Source organism: Homarus americanus, unplaced genomic scaffold (assembly GCF_018991925.1).
Source record: "Homarus americanus isolate GMGI-L3 unplaced genomic scaffold, GMGI_Hamer_2.0 scaffold7585, whole genome shotgun sequence".
Lineage (NCBI taxonomy): Eukaryota > Metazoa > Arthropoda > Malacostraca > Decapoda > Nephropidae > Homarus > Homarus americanus.
In genome coordinates, this window is record NW_024732384.1 from 91,950 (window position 1) to 109,693 (window position 17,744).

A 17,744-nucleotide genomic window follows, 5' to 3' on the forward strand; every position below is an offset into this window, starting at 1 on the left:
TACAGCTGGTGAGCAGGCGAAAGCAGGCGAAAACATGTTGGGAAAAATTATTTATGGAATTCGTTAACCGAAGTGAAGAATCTTATGGAAGGTAATTCGTTAACCGAGGCGTTCGTTAACCGAGGGATCACTGTAGTTCCTTTGCTTGTCAAATATGGGTATGTGTTTGGATAAAGGAATATTTATGCTTTATTTATTTATTTTCTTCTCAAAGACAAAAAGTTTCAAACTTTTGAGATAGGTAACTTGAGCATACCACTTTAGTCCAAATTTCTTGTCTACAGTGATGTTGATAAGAATGTTATATAACTGTACTGTACTTGTTTATTGTAGCAGTGAAAAAATATGTTTACCAGTATTGAACTATTGGTGCTTCCACCTTAATAAACGTTGGCAAACTACACGTAACTATATAGGAGCTATGTAGAGCTGAGGGAACATGTGTTGTGGTCTAAGAGAAGGTGAGGACAGTGTATCTGAGAGCAATGTTGGGTCTGGTTAATACAGTACTTGGTTGGGTGACCACATGAGAACACCAGATGCTGTTGGCCTAAGGACGCTACTGAAAATAAATATCCCGTGGCTTTGTCAGCTAACCTTGGTCAAATACCTTAATGAGAAGGCATTAATGTATCTGGGGATCAGTTATTGGATAAACTTGTGGTCATCTTTAAAAAAATAGACACTTGTGTCTGATCACAAAAGCCTTCTGGAAGTAAATGTAAAAGTGATCTCTCCATTAGCCGGAACAATTGGTGCAGAGCACTTCCAGGAATGAGAGATTTCCAGGTGACGAGAAGACTCTCAAACCCGGAAAAAAATCCCTCATCCCGGGAATTTTTCCGGGTACCGGGAAAAGTTTCTCATAATTTTCCGGATACTGTATTGTGCATTATGGTATTTCAACCTCAGAAAATGCACCTGATTTTCAATCCCGTAAAATCGTTCTCAACCCAGAATTGAGGGGAATTTTCTGAAAAAATTCCGAGCAAATTTAATTTCCAGCTATTGGAGAGTTCTGGCTAAGAGGGATTCAGAGAATGGAGATACAGCATTACTGTAGCATCAAAGGATAACTTTATACCCTGGTTAAAAATGGAAAAACTGGCACACAAAATTTATATTTCCCGAAAAGCTTCGCCAGTTTCTAGCTTATATTGACCACGTGTGTTTGTGATGCTAGAATTCTGGTATTAAAGATCCTCCCACTCTCCCAGAATCTGTGGACTATAGTGATGGCTGCAGGTAAAACAAGAGAGGCCACAAACCACCCATCACTCGGAACATCCCCCGAGAGCCCTACCCCTCTCCCGTTTCTCTTTCTATACTGTTCCTCGAGAGTTTTACTCAGGCAGCAGCCGTTTGCCAAGTTGATCAATTCAGCTGACATCTTGGTATATTCAGTTCATTCCTGAAACAATGGTTGTAATAAAATAACTTAACCTGCTGGTCTTAGTTCACCATCCTTCGGCACCACAGTGATTCGTCTCGTTTGTGCGGTGACTTGTACTGTATATGGCACAGCCTCCTGAGTCCCCAGCTGCTTTCATCGTATCTTTTCTTGCCCATCCACCTAATCTTTTAATAAACGCCCTGGCTATGACATCATCAGAATCACCTACACAACACTAGTATAATGTACTCTCTTATGTGCTCCTACAGAACTTGGTTATGTCTCTCTCTTTCCTTCTATTATTATTTTCAGTTCCTTTCTTCCAACTCCAGCATTTTCATCCATTTTAGAATATATCGCCTGCATGACTTAACCCGTTGACAGGTGTACAGGTAATACACATTATAAAAGAGGTAAATTGATTAGAACAGAACAGTACATCACACACATTGCTTTCCCCCGATCCATCTTGGCAAAATGTGTGGGGTGGAAAGGGGTGTGTGCACGATGGAGGTTTTACAGAAATTTAGAGATAATTTTGTGAGAATTAGATGTAAGTTTTGGTAATTATTTATGATCAGCTTTAGAATAATAGATGGGTAGTTAATTACTGTATATAAAGCTTAAAGGTCGGTAAGTTTTTTTTGAGGAAGTTTGTAACCCAGCAACATGATGGTACAGTATTGCACTTCTGTATAGGTTCATGTATAAAAAAAATTAAAGTTCTTGTTGATTTTGTGAAAGATCTTTTGAATGCTTTTGTTAGCTAATGTATACATGTATTTGTACTCTGCATGATAGGTACGGTATATAGTGGACTTGAACTGTGAATCTGTGCAAGGTATGATCTCTCGTACATTGTTTCAACACAAATAATCGATTTTTTGGTGTGTGAATGCAATGTTGATTTTCCCTTCTTTTTTTTTTTTCTTTTTTTTTATAAATTTGCTGGTGCAGGGTTCAGGGACAGGTATGGAGACAGAGGTGGATATGACAGAGACAGAGGCTATGACAGGGACAGAGGTAAGCAAAAGCCCTGAACATGATGGCTAATGCACCTTCCTTTCCGCTGCTTGGTATAATTCTCATGCTTTTTTATCATTATTATTATTGTTAATATGTGCTTTAGTATTTAGTTTTAAGGGGTGTTCATTTCTAAGTGAAAGAGTTTTTGCCATTTTGAACTTTAGAATATGTAGAGTCGAGTCATGATATGTGGCGCCATTCCCTTACCCTCTTCTCCAGTTGCATGCTTCTTTGATTTATTTTTTCTGGGATTAAATGTCTTGTGAAGAGATCTCAGAGTCACCATCTGATCAGAATAATAATTGTGAAATGAGAATTACTTGACAAAATATAACTACACCTCCCAATACTCCCTGCTGAAAAGAGAACCTTGATGTTTGCTGTACAGTATTTGTCACATTGGTTGGGTAAGGAAGGGTTGGTATTGATGACAGAAATCTTAATTCATCAGAATTTGGAGATTCTGTACAGTAAAACCTCCATGAGATATGATAATAGAGGCTCTTAAGAGTTCAGTATCTGTCAATTTGGTTATTGTGTGTGCAAGTACTGTACCCTTTGCTGACTAGAAATTTACAAGATGCAAATTAAAGTAAGTTATGTACTAGTTGAATATTCAAAATCATGTTCTGTACTACTGCTTGCATCTCGGTACACTGTTCCTTGCCAAATGTAAGTTTTCTCAATACAGAATTATAGTATCTGTGGCACTAGTCTTCCCATCCTGATGGTAAGCCACCCTACATGAGGTGCCATGTGGCTGCTGTTTTCAGTTTGGTGCACACCAAACCTCTCACAGCTTGCCACCAACAAGTCCAGCCCCCCCCTCCCATAGGGCAGTAACCTGGCTGAATAGTCCATAAATCTAATTAAGATATTGTTTCTTAATGTCCGGTGGTTTTTTATTGAAAATAGTAATTTATGAAATATAAAAATGCTATTTTAATAAGATGGGCTGGAGGGGATTTATTATGTGTAACAGCTGTATGCTACACACTGTGAATCTGAGGGCAACAAAACACTCGGGTGTCCAGTAGTGTATAAGTGTATATTTACGCGTCTTACAATATCTGGTGAAATTATTTGGGGAGACAAAAGTTTGTAATATAGATACACTATAGTTTTTTTTTATAAGTGTATTAGATACGACAAGAGTGAGAGACGCTCCAGTGACAAGCCTGTCTCCTTCCAGTGAGGGTACTGTACTGATGTCTTAAATGAGTTTGGAATTTGTTTTTAATTTATTTATGAAGTACTTGTAGTACTGTTTTGTTTTACAATATTTGGTGAATATGATTTGACTGTCATGAAGGTGTTAAACATGAGTCTGGGGCAGTACAGGACTGTACAGACACTGGAAACACATTTCTTCTATTTATGCTAGTCTGATTTATACTGTAGCTACTGGCATTCAAGTTCGAAATTTCTGAAAATAGCCAAATTATGACATATTAAGAATTATGGAGGTTTTAGTGTACTGGAGTGTGTGATGACCATTCAAGACCTACCTATGTAGGGGAGAAGGGGTGTTGTTACATAAGCTTATACACTATGTCAAGATTTAGTTCATTTTCCAGATCACTTCACAGAACAAAACGTGTACAGTCTGTACTTTCTTCTACTTTATTTTCTGTGTATTTGGGCAAGTTAACTTAACTCTTTTACTTGTCAGAGCTGTACAGTATATTATGTGATCATAGTTTGGGATATTCTGGAAAATTTGGGACTCTTGGCAGATACACATAATAGAAAGTGGTGTTTTGTTTTGACTATTTTATTATTATTATCATTATTATTATTGTAAAGTAAGGGTTTTATATTTCTGAAAAGCTTGATTCTAACTAGAAAATTCATAAATATTGCTTCACAAACATTTACAAGTTAAAAGAAGTGGAATTATATTAAGTACAGTAATGTACAGGTATAGTACACTCTGATCTTTCAGTAGTTTCTATTATTACAGTAGTCCCTCACCAGCTGCAATTGGCAAGACTAAAGGCTTATGGGAAATAGGGGGTCAGGTTCCATGGCTGTGGATAACACTCGTCAAAGCCTAACTAACTTGACTGTTCCTTTACAAAATATTACTTGTATTTAATTAAATTTGAGTCGGATACATATAAAAGTAGCTTAATATGAATTAAATGGTACAACAATATTAAATTTTACAGTAGAGTAGAAGGGTATTTACCTAGGGGCCATAGTTAAAGGTAAAATAAATATTACAGTAAACAATAAGTGAGAGAATACAGAACAGCACAGTACGTCCGCACGCTACGAGATCACGACACTGAGAACGCGGAGAGCAGTGGCGGGAAATGGGATGCCGTGTGGAGGAAAAAAGGGGCCACGCTAATCCACTGAAATATAAAACTAAATGTCACAGTCGGTGAAATGTACAGAGTGAAAACTGTGGATACGTGGAATTCATGGTTGGCAAGGGTCTACTGTATTGAAATTAAGGTTTCAAATAGATCTGAACCTTGCTTCTTACTATAAAACTCATAAATATAACATTTAACACATTCTCAAATTATGTAATTAGCAAAATAACTACAAGATGAGTGAAACTATTTCAAGGATCATCAATTGACAATAATTACAACACTGTTTGGAAAGTTATACTGTAGCTTCTAAACTCAGATCCTGAGATCATTACTGTACCTGTATGTCCGAAAGTAACTACAGTACATAAAGTGAAATTTTCAAGAATTATGAATTTTGACAGATTTCAGTGATATACGGTACCAACGTGAGAAGAGAAGTTTAAATAATTGAAACACACATTGTTTAATAATTAGTGGAACAATACTGGATCATTGATAACATGAACGGTAATCAAATTATATAAGGTTTATTTTTTAACTCGGATCCATTATTCGCAAATTGGGGCTTCATAATTCAGTCCTTCATTATTTATTGTTTTTACTTGCTTTACTGAAAATAGAGTTGGTATAATAATCATGCAGTTGGTCCCAGCTATTTGTCAGGGTCGCTGTAGATCGTTGAATACGTGTAGAGACAAATAATGAAGTGACTATGGTAAGAGGGAAATATTTTACCATAAGAAATAATATAATATGGGGGACTACATTCAGGAGAGGTAAGTTAATAGAGGGAGAGGTTAATATCCAAGTCCTAGTCACTGTAACCTATAATAAACTAAAGAATAAGCAACATAGTATTTTAATTTTTCAGTAATAAAGTTCGACTTAAAATAAACACAACGCAGTAGACCTTAACAGATAATAATAAAGTACGTACTGCATAAACTATATAGGTAGCCCATGCATCGACTTATTACTCAGTTTCGGCAAGTAATCTGAAGTATTCCTCTGTTGATGAGTGACGATTATGTGATTATGTGTAAAGGTGAGGCAAATAACAGTGACCACTTATACTGTACAGCGGTAGTCACATAGAAGAAACAGTAAAGTATATATTATTTCGCTATTTGCTTCACACATCTATTCAATCTTTTGCTTATGTGATACTTTACCTTTGTTCATAATCTGTGTTTGGTTCTGTGTCTTCAAGGTTAAGTTGTCTTGGGTGTATTTTGTTGCTTCATTTCTGGGCATGCTGTTTTTATAATCATTTTGTCCAAATTCATGTTATGCAGTAGTGAGTCGGGATGTTTTTCTTGCACCTTAGATTTATGATATGTAAATGTAGTCATATATTACAACAGCATAATTGTCTTTTCATCTCTCCTATTGGGTTACCACAGTCGCATTCTGTGCCTTCTGTAAACAAGTCATACCAGAACTCAAAGCTCACTGAACTTCTCTGGACACTAAATCCATTTTGGCACCTTTCTCATACACATGTTACCTCTGCTCAAGTGTGTCAATTTCCCTCAACTTGTAACGAACACCCCGCACCGCTCTACTGTACCTCCAGCATACAGCACATTACTTCTTCCTCCATTTATGCATCTCTATCGCCATTTTGCCATGTCCTATGCAAATAGATACAGTGCACATTATCTTGCATATATCTAGTGCAACTGAAACATTTCCTTATCTGGGATCAAACCCAGGACTGTCCAGGTTAAAGGCGTCTTCTTGCAGCCTCATTGGTTGAAGGAGTCGTACAGTTTTAGTTTAGCTGCAGCCTTGTGTAATTTCACCATGACATTCTTTTTATTGCTCTTCTCTTTATCCCATGCGCAAAGTTTTCATTAAATTCCAAAATACAGGTGGACGATTTGGGGGTAGTGGAAGTCGCTATGATGATGACCGGAGAGGAGGAGGAGCAGGAGCAGGAGGAGGAGGTTTCCGTGAAGATAATCCTTGGAGACGTGACCGTGAAGGACCAAGGGGTTCCTCCGGCGGGGAAAGTTCTGGACCAAGAGAACGTCCTAAGTAAGTTTTCTGAACTTGTTTTGTGTTTCTACATATCTCTTACATGGCATCACTTCCCACACAAACTGATCTTTACACATCTTCACAGATTCTTCACGGGTACACTTTTATGTCACACGTTGGCTGTGCTCAATCACTTCCATTTTTTCCCCTTCCATTGTGTATGTGGGATGGTATATTGATGTACATCAGTTCACCTTCATGTACAGTTGCCTTCACTTGAATGTACCACGGGCTGGGAGGGCACAGGTACGAGATGTGGCAATATGAAAACTTACCAACTTTTCCACTGTTGTTATCTGTTACATGCTAGCCCCAACCATCTTCTCATTGTCCTGTATAATATGATGGTGCTTTAATATTTGTATTTTCCTTTTTAGGTTAAACTTGATACCTAGAGGTGGTGCAGGAGGTGAAGAGAAGAAAGAATCCAGTTTGAATAGTGGTGGGGGTGGTGGCGGCGGCGGCGGTGGGAGCAGTGGTGGTGGCGGTGGGAGCAGTGGCGGTGGCGGTGGGAGCGGTGGCGGGGAGCACTGAGTGGTGGTGGTGGGAGCAGTGGTGGTGGTGGTGGCGGCGGCGGCAGCAGTGGTGGTGGTGGTGGCAGTGGCGGCGGCGGCGGCGGCAGCAGCAGTGGTGGTGGCGGCAGCGGTGGCATCTTTGGAGCAGCTCGACCTGTAGATACAGCATCTCGCGAAAAAGAAATTGAAAACAAGCACATCACAAAGGAACCTCCTGTCAAGCGGTTAGTATAACATATGGCTTGACTTTGGTCCTGTGTATGGCAGGAATATATAAAGTAAAGGTAGTGAGTTTTATGAAGGTTTAAAGTTTCAACCTTCTAAAAGACAGTTTAATATCCTATTTACACAGGTTGGGGCTCAAGACTAACCAGTTATACAGAGCTAATCAACTCGTACTGATATGATAAACAGTTCATTTCTTTTAGTGTAATGTGTAACAGTTATTCTGAAGTTATTGTTTCCTGTAACATAATGGATATCTTATAATCTGCAGAGAAACAGGAGGCGGTGGTGGTGGTGGTGGTGGTGGTAGTAGTGGTGGTATTTTTGGAAATGCCAAGCCTGTGGACACGGCTGCTCGTGAACGCCAAATTGAAGAGAAGCTACGAAAATATGATGGTGGGGGTAGCAAGTAAGTGATTGAACTCTGGTGTGTTAACGGGTGTTGGATTCATTTTTAGGTATTGTTTATGTGAAGACTTTCTCTTTATACTTCTAGCTACTGGCCTGCTTATTATATTAGCTATGATATTGTCCCAGTACTAGACACAAAATATTACAATATTTATTACAGTTCAGCTTATACAGTACAGTATGTGCAACCTTCTACAAATTGCTTTGCTTCAGTACAATCTCTTCTGGAATCATGCAAGTTTATTTGGTCGACTTTTGGTTATAAGTTCCAATGAGAGACTCATACTCCAGTACTCAGTACTTCCCTCTAACCTTGAATTCCCCCACAATATTGTGTAATAGTTACCTTGAAAATAGTTATCTCCTCATTACTCACACGACTCCTCGATTGTTCTCCACAAAGAGACGAACCCCGTCGGTTTGAGCGTCGGGACGACAACCGGGATGACAGGCGAGACCACCGCCGAGGAGACCACGACGACATCCGGGACGACAGGCGAGACCTTCGCCGAGGAGACCACGACGACCAACCGAGCGAACGGCAGATCAATCCTCGGGAAGGTAGAGTGGTGAGTAAAGATGACTGGCCAGGTGATTTTTTCCTGAGTACTGTACTGTACTCATTATAATCCTGGGGCATGACTTGGTACACATCTGCAGTACAGTACAGTGTCTACCACAGCTGATCCATCTACCATTTTCTTAGAAAATTATTATTATTATTATTTTAACTGTCTTTTTCATTATATTTTATTATCTGTTATTGAAGGAAAGAAAACCCCATCTGGATGATCGGGACAGAAGAGATCAAGATGATCATCACGGTGGGGGTGGTGGCCGCAGTTCTGTGGACAACGACCTGCCACCGCCACCACGCCGGGCACAACTGCCCAAGGATGACGAACCGGTTAGTGCTGTGTCCTTATGTTATACTCTACTTATTTATACAGTATCTAATCTTTGAAGAGTGACACATATTACTATGGACTTTGGCATTAAATGATTCCCCAAAGCTCTCTCTCCATATGTTGTTCACTGCATTAATGTACTGTACAGTATTTAAAAAGATAGTGATTCATTGAATAGATAATTTTGAAGAATAAAGATAAAACTGATACTTTTGTTTGTGCATATATACGCACAAACACACGCGGTGATATCTCCGTTAGCTGGAACAATTGATGCAGAGCACTTTCGGGAATGAAAGATTTCCGGGTAATGAGACGACTTTCTTAATGCCGGGAAAAAATTCCTCATCCTCGGAATTTTCCGGGTAACGGAAAAAAGGTTCTTGGAAATTCCAGAATGTTGCGTTATTTCAGCTCTGAAAGCCGAAAAAACAATCCCTCATTCTCAGAATTTTCCAGAATTGTCTGGGTAACGAAAAAATGTTCTCGGAAGTTCCAGAAATTGTGCATTACATCATCTCTCAGATCCAGAAAAAATACTCCCCCATCCCGGAATTCTCCAGGTACTGGGAAAATTTTCTCTGAATTTTCCAGAAAATGTGCCCCTCAGAAAACACCGGTCTGCATTTTAAGAAAAGGTGAATGATGTTTTTAAACTGAGATGTGATTATGATTGGTTTCTTATCAAGGATTTATAAAATAAACTTTGTTTTGGTCTATCACGTCTCACTTTATTACCAATAAGACAAGATAATATGACTTAAACATATACAAATATGACAAGATATTACAAATAAGACAATTCAGTAGGCTTCAAAGTTAACTAAACCTAAAGATTATTATGATTAAGGCCATTTGTCTGCAAATACAGAAAGAAATGATACACAGTATATGAATATGTATGATCATAATATTATGCTCCTAGGATGGGTGAAACTTTTTTTTTTTTTTCAATTTTCTGGCAATCTTTTTGCTGGCACAACCTCTCTTCAGCATCCAGCAGTAGTCTGCCATCATGTTCACATTCCACCTTCCTTGATACCTCTTTTCCATTTCCCTAATGTCCTGGTGAAATCTTTCACCTTGTTCTTCACTTAAACTACATAAATTTTCAGGAAAATACTCGAAGATGGGAATGTAAGGAATGCACTTTTACACTCATTGCAACCCATGTTTTTAAAGTTATTCAACATACCTTCAACAATGTTTTGATAGTTTAGATCTTTTCTATTGCCTAAAAAACTATACACAACATTCTTGAAACGATTCCATGCTTCTTTCTCACACTGGTTCATCGATTCTTCAGATTGGTGGTCCAACATTAACTTTAGGATTTGAGAGCCCACGAAAATGCCAGCTTTGATTTTTTTCATATGTGACTGATAGAAATTCCCTGCAGATGTACCTGAAACAATCACTTTCCTTATCCAGGGCTTTTATAAATTGTTTCATTAACCCTAATTTAATATGTAGAGGAGGCAACAGCACTTTCATAGGGTCAATCAATGGTTCATGTAGAATATTTTTTGAACCTGGCACAAGAGCCTGTCTAGGTGGCCAGTGTTTTTTGTCCCAATGTTTACATCTTGTTCTGCTGTCCCACTCACACGAAAAACCTGGCATTTTCGTGTGTCCACTCTGTTGACCAAGCAACAAAGCATTGACTTTGAAATCTCCACAAACCAACCAACCATGATCTTTATAATGAACTTTCTCTAGAAGTATCTGCAAATTTTCATAAGTTTCCCTAAGATGAACAGAGTGAGCCACAGGAATTGATGAAAATACATTTCCATTATGAAGTAAAACTCCTTTGAGACTTGTTTTTGAAGAATCAATGAACAGCCTCCATTCAGTAGCTGTATAGGTAATTAACTAGTTCTTGTTCACATTGCCTATACCATGAAAAATATGTGCCTTTGCTCAATAAATTCTTTGATTTCAACCTAGGTCCTTAAAGTTCAGCAGACTCCTTTGGTAAATTTAAATCCCTAACCGCATCTTCAGGTTGATAAACATCACTTCCGTTAACTGACGATGAATCACGGTCAGTTTCTGATGACACGGACTGCAACACATCTGGCGGAATGGAGACTGGAACCTCAGGACCATGTGGCACTGGTCTCATGGCAGATGGAATGTTGGGATAAATGATTCCTTGTTTATTTTTTTCATTATATCCCACTATCTTCACAGAGCAAAATAACAGTCATCACCATGATTTTTAGGCCCCCGCCATACCATAGGGACTCCAAATGGCATAACTTTTTTCTTACCCTATTTCCACAGTCTTAAACCTTCAACACAAGTGCGACATACTTTATGTGGCACCCATGGTTTATCTAAATCACCTATTTTCACTCCAAAGTAGGCATTTTTCACGAATGCGGTTATTTCTTGTCATTGTTTATGTACAACAAAGCCCTCACACATGTAGCAGAATACGTTTAGATTGTTCAAACATCCACGAGAAGACATATTTACTTCAGGAATGGTATCTTAGTAGAGCAAAACAGGGAGATTTAACACTACAGCTGCTGATGCAACACTGAACAATGGCCTTTGCCTCAAGGATTCCATTTGTCAATAAACCTTGCATGATAGATGAAAAATGAAATCATGTCTGAAATCAACATTAAAAACAGGTTAGGGAACATGTCAAATTCGTGCAGACCGGTAAAATCATAACCAAAACTGGAATTTTCCAGAAAATTCCAGTTTTGGGAATGATTTTCCAAGCAAATTTCAATTCCGACTATTGGAGAGTTCTGGGTTTGAGGGATTCCGGCCAATGGAGATATTACTTGTGTGTGTGTGTAAAATTACATGTTTTAATTAATGTTTTTCTTTTTTTCTTTTCTTTTTTTAGGTTCTTGATACAACCAATAAGTTTTCTGGTTTGGACTTGGAGGCAGAAGATTAGCTTTTCGAGTTTGTGTGATGTGTGAAGGTCATAGGTTATATGACCTTGTGATCCCCCTGTGCTGGCTAACCTGCCTTTGTGTATGTCTCACCTATGTGGGACAACCTTCCTGACGTGCACACACTGCCCTCCATGCCTATCATGGAAGCCGAGAATAAGTCTGTGTCAGATGGCACAGTCGTGTGCTCTGTGATGTCCTCGCTGCCTCAGATTGAGGTGCCAGAAGCATGTGGTTCACATGTGACGAGATGGCCTTTTGAGGCACACGATGAACAATATTGTGAAGTGAGGCGATGTATTGCCTGGTTCGCATACCCTTGTTACATACAGACTGATGATCTCTGTTCTTGTCCTGCTGTAGGATGGCAGAGCACCTATGAGGTTGATCTATGTGGTTATTTGCTGAGCTTAATGGAGACTAGTAATCTTGTTTGCCAACAGTACACATCTGTTTCTCTTCGATTTTGTGCCCCAGCATGCGATTTTATACCTCTCGGTGTTTGTTAAATATATATTTTGTATAATTATTTAATAAATTTCTTAGATAGTAATATGACAATTCAAGAGTTTATTAAAACTTGTTTAAAAGTTTCAATTGTTTCCCTTCCCGACTTGTTTCCTAAAAGTGGTGGTTGTGAGTCACATGCTGGGGCACAGTGTCATGGATAGAGCATAAAATGATGTGTTAACTTGAGCTTCCCAGGTGTGATAGTATTGATCCTGACTGTGATGTTAAGCTCTTGACCTCCCTCACTGTGTTGGTGGGAGCAGCAGCAGCAGAGAAGCCTTCTCAAGCTGTGATGACTGCTCGAAACGGCTGTGTTGAGCTCCATGTGCCCAGGCCAGTCAATCACCTCTCACTGGAAAATGTGTACAGTGGTGAGTATCTAGGCTGTATATGGACACCCCCAGAGTACTAGTAACCGTTCTCATGTCACTCCGGTCACGTTTTCACATTTGGTGCTTTGGTGTTGAGCACTTACTTGCCCTCGCATGCACGTGGGTCAAGGGACACTGAGGTACAGTATGGTATTGAGGTTCACAGGTGACCTTGTGGGATTGGTGGACAAGGTGAAGCACAACAGGAGAGGCAGTCATGGCTAGCCAGGGATGGAGCCAGTTAGTAATATATTAAATAGGTTAAGTCTATGTCAAATAGTCTTGTTGTATCTGCTGCTAGCTGTCAAAATATGGTAGTGTAAATTTAAGTGTGTTTTATATAAGTTTTTATGCCTTTAAGATTATATAAACATTAGAATATTTGAGCATGGCTCCAGTGTTTTTATCCAGATGGGAATAGTTCATGCAGGTTATTAAAGGTAATGCACATATTTAGATATATACAAAAATGCCACTAATACCTAGTCGCAAATATTGTAGCTCTTTGTAAATTTAATATATGTTTAGGAACTTATGGCTTTTCTACTTCAGCACTGTAATCCTCGTGTGATGTTTTACTGAATAGGCTCAAACAATTTTCTTAGCTTTTCTTTTTTCCCCATTTTACATAGGATATATTGTGTGTTTATTACATTTGATACAAAATTACTATGCTTGTACTATTATGTTACTTGAGTACCATAATTTATATGGGAAAGATATTAAATGTGTTAACTTTTTTGCATAATAAATAATAGCCATGGTGTTTTGTTTTAATTATTTTTTTATTATTCATTATTTCAGCCAATACTGAGACTACAATGCTGTATTTAGTTGTGATGCAATAATGTAGTCAATGTGTGCACAGGACTGGCAGTCAAATAGCCACTGTATATAATTTTGTTCAACCTTTGCATAAATTAATCATTATTATAAGTGAAGAAGTTACATTGCACACCACTAACAGTTAAGCAGATAATGCAACATCATTCTCCTAGTATAAAGAATTCTCTGAAAGCTTATGAGATTGTTTTTAGTTACACACAAGGTTTATAGTGATATTTAGATATTTTGTGAAAAATTCAAGACTTATATTACAGTATGTCTTTGTCCAGATGCTTATAATGAAAAATGACAATTATGACAATGAAAGCAGTAGACATTAGTGGAAAGACACCAGCACAACTGAATACTGTACAAGTTAAGTTGTTTGTTGTGACCATTTCACAAACAAAAATTATCAGCAGCATATCAAGAAACCTCTGTTGTAATGCATATCTGGATCAAACTCTACGAGGTATGAATTATTATGCTGTTCCATATTAGTTGTTATTTATAGTTAGTATTGTTCTGAGATCCCGTGAAGAAAAAAGGAACACTATATTAAAAGCTGCAGGAAGTTATTGACTACTACTATAATATTTGATTGTTTTGATGCTGTGTTAGGACAGACCAGGAATCCAATGCTCTGTTCATTCATATGAGAGATAATAAGCATTGCATTGACTGGGATAATGCCTCCTCAATATTACCTTGTAATTCAATTGTCATATATTTTGCACAAAAGATAACATATTTACTCAAGAGTAAACATTATATCTAAAATTTGTATGTCTAATGCAAAATCTATGATGTTTATATTCAAAATGATCATCAAATTGTAAGAATTCCAGCAATGTAAATTATATTCTGGCCGGATAATTTGTATGAATTTTATGAGCTAAATTAAAAAAAATTATACTTCACCGTGTAAAGGGGTACACCCACCGCGGAATGTGAGCATCCTGGGTTCTGGCAGGGCACCGCGTAAACGTGGAAACGCGGAATGTGGGACCGCGTAAAGTGAGGGTTGACTGTACTAAAACATACTACAGGTCTCAGTTGCAGTACAGTAAGTTCGCGCTTAACGTTGTTTTGGTACTACGTCGCTAAACTTTAGAGACCAAAAACTCGTTTAGCGTCCTGGTGATCCAATACTACGTAGTTTTGCGTCGTCACAGACTACATTTTACGGTGCATCACCCGCTCTCGTCTGGCCGCGCTATGCTCTCTTGGCTTGGCGCAGAGTCTCAGTGACTCACCACCCTTCTCCTCTCCTGCCCTCCTCCGCTCCCACCCTCCTCTTCTGCTCCCGCCATACTTTTTCCCTCCCACTATCTGCCTCCTCTGCTGCACTACCCACCACACACTCGCTCTACCGCCTCCGCCCATCGGTGAGTACCTATACAAACTTAGTAGTTGTATATGTATGCATTATTTTCTATAAAAATGGCAATGATTTTCTGTATATGTATTTCATGGGGCAAAGGGAGGCTCAGGAACGTAACTCCCGTATTTTATCTATTTCTTACGGGGAAAATTGATCCGCTTAATGTTGTTTCGTATAACTTCGCATTTTTAGGAACTTAATGTACTGTACACTAGCTGTTCCTCAAGTTGTTCAGAGAGGTAAAAGGTTAAGTATACTCTATTTTAGAGTGTTCAAAATAAAAGTTTATACAGTACACATGTTCAACTGCACAGATAATACCACAATTTTTTGTTGAAGATACAGTAGAGTATACAAAATGCATAATTTTATACCATCTATACTAGTGGACCCCAACCTGTAGTTCATGGGCACCCGCAGAACCATGTTTTGGAGCCCGCAAGGGTTTATTAGAAAATTTTTAATTATTAGGGATTCTTTGTAAGAGTGAAATGAATGAAAATATGTAATAACTTGATACAACTGTCGTGTACTAACAACAACGACGGCCAAACACCAACTGAGCGGGCTATGGCATGTATGCTGTACACTACGAGGCGGCCCAGCCCACGCTGTCGTACGGGACGGAAACGTTTCGGTACTAGGAAATGCGTACTGTAATTTGAAAAATATTTTATACGACTACGGCAGTCTTATGTCCGGGTTGTTGTAAGTCGAGGAGTACCTGTACTGTACTGTACACCTGCCACAAAAAGTTTTTGAACGCTCTAATGGTCGTACAATATAACAAAACAAACGAGACATGAGAACATTGTTCTTGTAAGATGTTATATTGCAAATTAAATTACTTTTCACCTGTAAATACAATAAACACAAGCAACCTATATTTTTACCAAATATTGAGTCACTTTGCAACCAATGGAATGGGAAAGAATTTATGGTTCATAAATTAAAGAAGTGAAAATAATACAGAATTCCTAAAACACTCAAAACCTAATATTACAGTAGGTAAGAAAGTTAACCATAAGTTCCACCTCGTGAATAAATAAGTTGTGATCCCAAGAAAAATTATAAATAATAAGTGTAATGATGTTTCTAGGCTTCAGAAAATCACTTCTGAGAGATAATTAAACAAAAAGAACAAGAATACTGTGACGGCATGCAATCAGAGTAGCACTTAGTAAGATCACTGGCCAGGAAATTGTTGTGCCCTAATATGAATAATCACAAGGTAGGACACAATTGTTACACTCAGTTCGTATCTAAGGCTGCCACGTCCCTAGACCTAAGAGAAAATACATATGTAAGTGACTTGGCATACTGTAAATTAGCTGGGTTGTAATGAGACTGGAGAGGACCACCACAGGTTGATGAGTCAGCTAGAGTGTAGAGGAGGAAGAGGCAGAAGGGTGTGGCAGCTCAGTATACAACCTTGGTTATGATGTCACGTTTCTATTCTAAAAATGTGATTGGTCACTTTGATGGCATCGAAGCAGGGGAAAGTGGGTGGTGAGAGGAGAAGACTGGCACCTCTCTGTCTCGCCGGAGCTTCTACGGATTTCCATACTGGTAGACAACAAGCGAGATATGGGTTACACCAGGCATCTCGACCAGCCTGAGATGATACGAGCCATAGTGCTCATTCTGAAATCTGTCGTGCCCAGCTGTTGGAGGACCTATTGTGACGAGTGTTCATTATTAATCCATGCAACTATATACAGTACAGTATACAACTACAGTACAGTAATTTATATTAAAGAATTGCCTGCTCTAACCATTCTGCTGTCATGGTCACAGTTACATCAATATATTAACACACACACAATCATCACTAATTCTCTTTAAAATCGTACAGGAGAAATCTTGACACCTGTGTTTATGTTACTGTCCAAATACAATATTCAAGACCCTGTATATGTAGTATTTATATATATACTGTGCAGCAGTGATCCCCAACCTTGCGGAACCATATTATGGAGCCCGCAATGCCTTCAAGATCATGTGTTGAATGCCTCAATTGTCTGAGCAAGTCTGAACCCCACTCAATCAGACTGAAATGTTTTGCTTCTGTAACCTTATGTGAGACCATAGAGTTGAGATTGAAGTATATATGCCTGCCTCAACCTCTCACAAATGCTCTCTACCTCTCAAACTCTCTCTACCTCTCACAAATGCTCTCTACCTCTCACAAACTCCCTCTACCTGTCACAAAAGCTCTTTACATCTGACAAACACACTCCACCACTGACAAACTCTCTGCCTCTCACATACTCTCTCTAACTAGGACGTGGTGCTTGGGGCAGGAAGAGGAGAGGCTGTCTGCTTAGAGTCGCAGAGCTGCTCTAGGGTGTACCTGCGGTGTAGAGACAGTAGCTGTAGAGCCGATGAGAGCTGCCTCTGTGTGGATAAGCCAGTCTTCCATGTTGCTTGAAGACTGGGAGAGTGATCGGTTTCTCCTCCATCCTGTGTGAGTGCGAATCTCCGGGGGTCACCATTTGTGGGGAACGAGTTGTTGGTTTGTACTCAGGATGGGATGGAGAAAGGAAACTCACAATGTGCTCTCTGTATACATATTGTATTGGATGTACAGTGCAGCTTGGTGCTGGGAAGTGGCAGCGTGGTTACAAGCGTGATGTAGGGGTGTATCCCTGGATGGGCAAGGTTGTGGAAATGGTTGAAGATGGCTTTCCAACAGGGGAGGGGTATGAAGAGCCAGGAGCAACTGCAGGTGTCACACCATAGGTGGATTTGAAAGTCTGGGATTTCCATGTCGAGTGAGGAGGGTGAGGTGGTGAAGTGTTGTAGTTCATGGTCATTGGCAGAATTCGATAATTAACTTTTCTTTTTTTCCTGTGACTTTTTTTCCTGACTTTTTTTTCCTGTGA

At 39.0% G+C, this 17,744-nt stretch overlaps 1 protein-coding gene across 1 annotated transcript in view; it reads left to right on the top strand.

The window, feature by feature from the left end:
• LOC121868480 (eukaryotic translation initiation factor 4B-like) overlaps positions 1-11,771 on the top strand; it is a 33,558-nt gene extending 21,787 nt beyond the window's left edge. The window contains exons 9-15 of the mRNA XM_042369146.1: positions 2,351-2,416; positions 6,621-6,786; positions 7,167-7,316; positions 7,801-7,938; positions 8,344-8,509; positions 8,710-8,847; positions 11,718-11,771. Coding sequence (XP_042225080.1) covers positions 2,351-2,416; positions 6,621-6,786; positions 7,167-7,316; positions 7,801-7,938; positions 8,344-8,509; positions 8,710-8,847; positions 11,718-11,771 — 878 coding nt within the window. The remainder of the gene's footprint in view (positions 1-2,350; positions 2,417-6,620; positions 6,787-7,166; positions 7,317-7,800; positions 7,939-8,343; positions 8,510-8,709; positions 8,848-11,717) is intronic.
• The last annotated feature ends 5,973 nt before the right edge of the window (positions 11,772-17,744 follow it).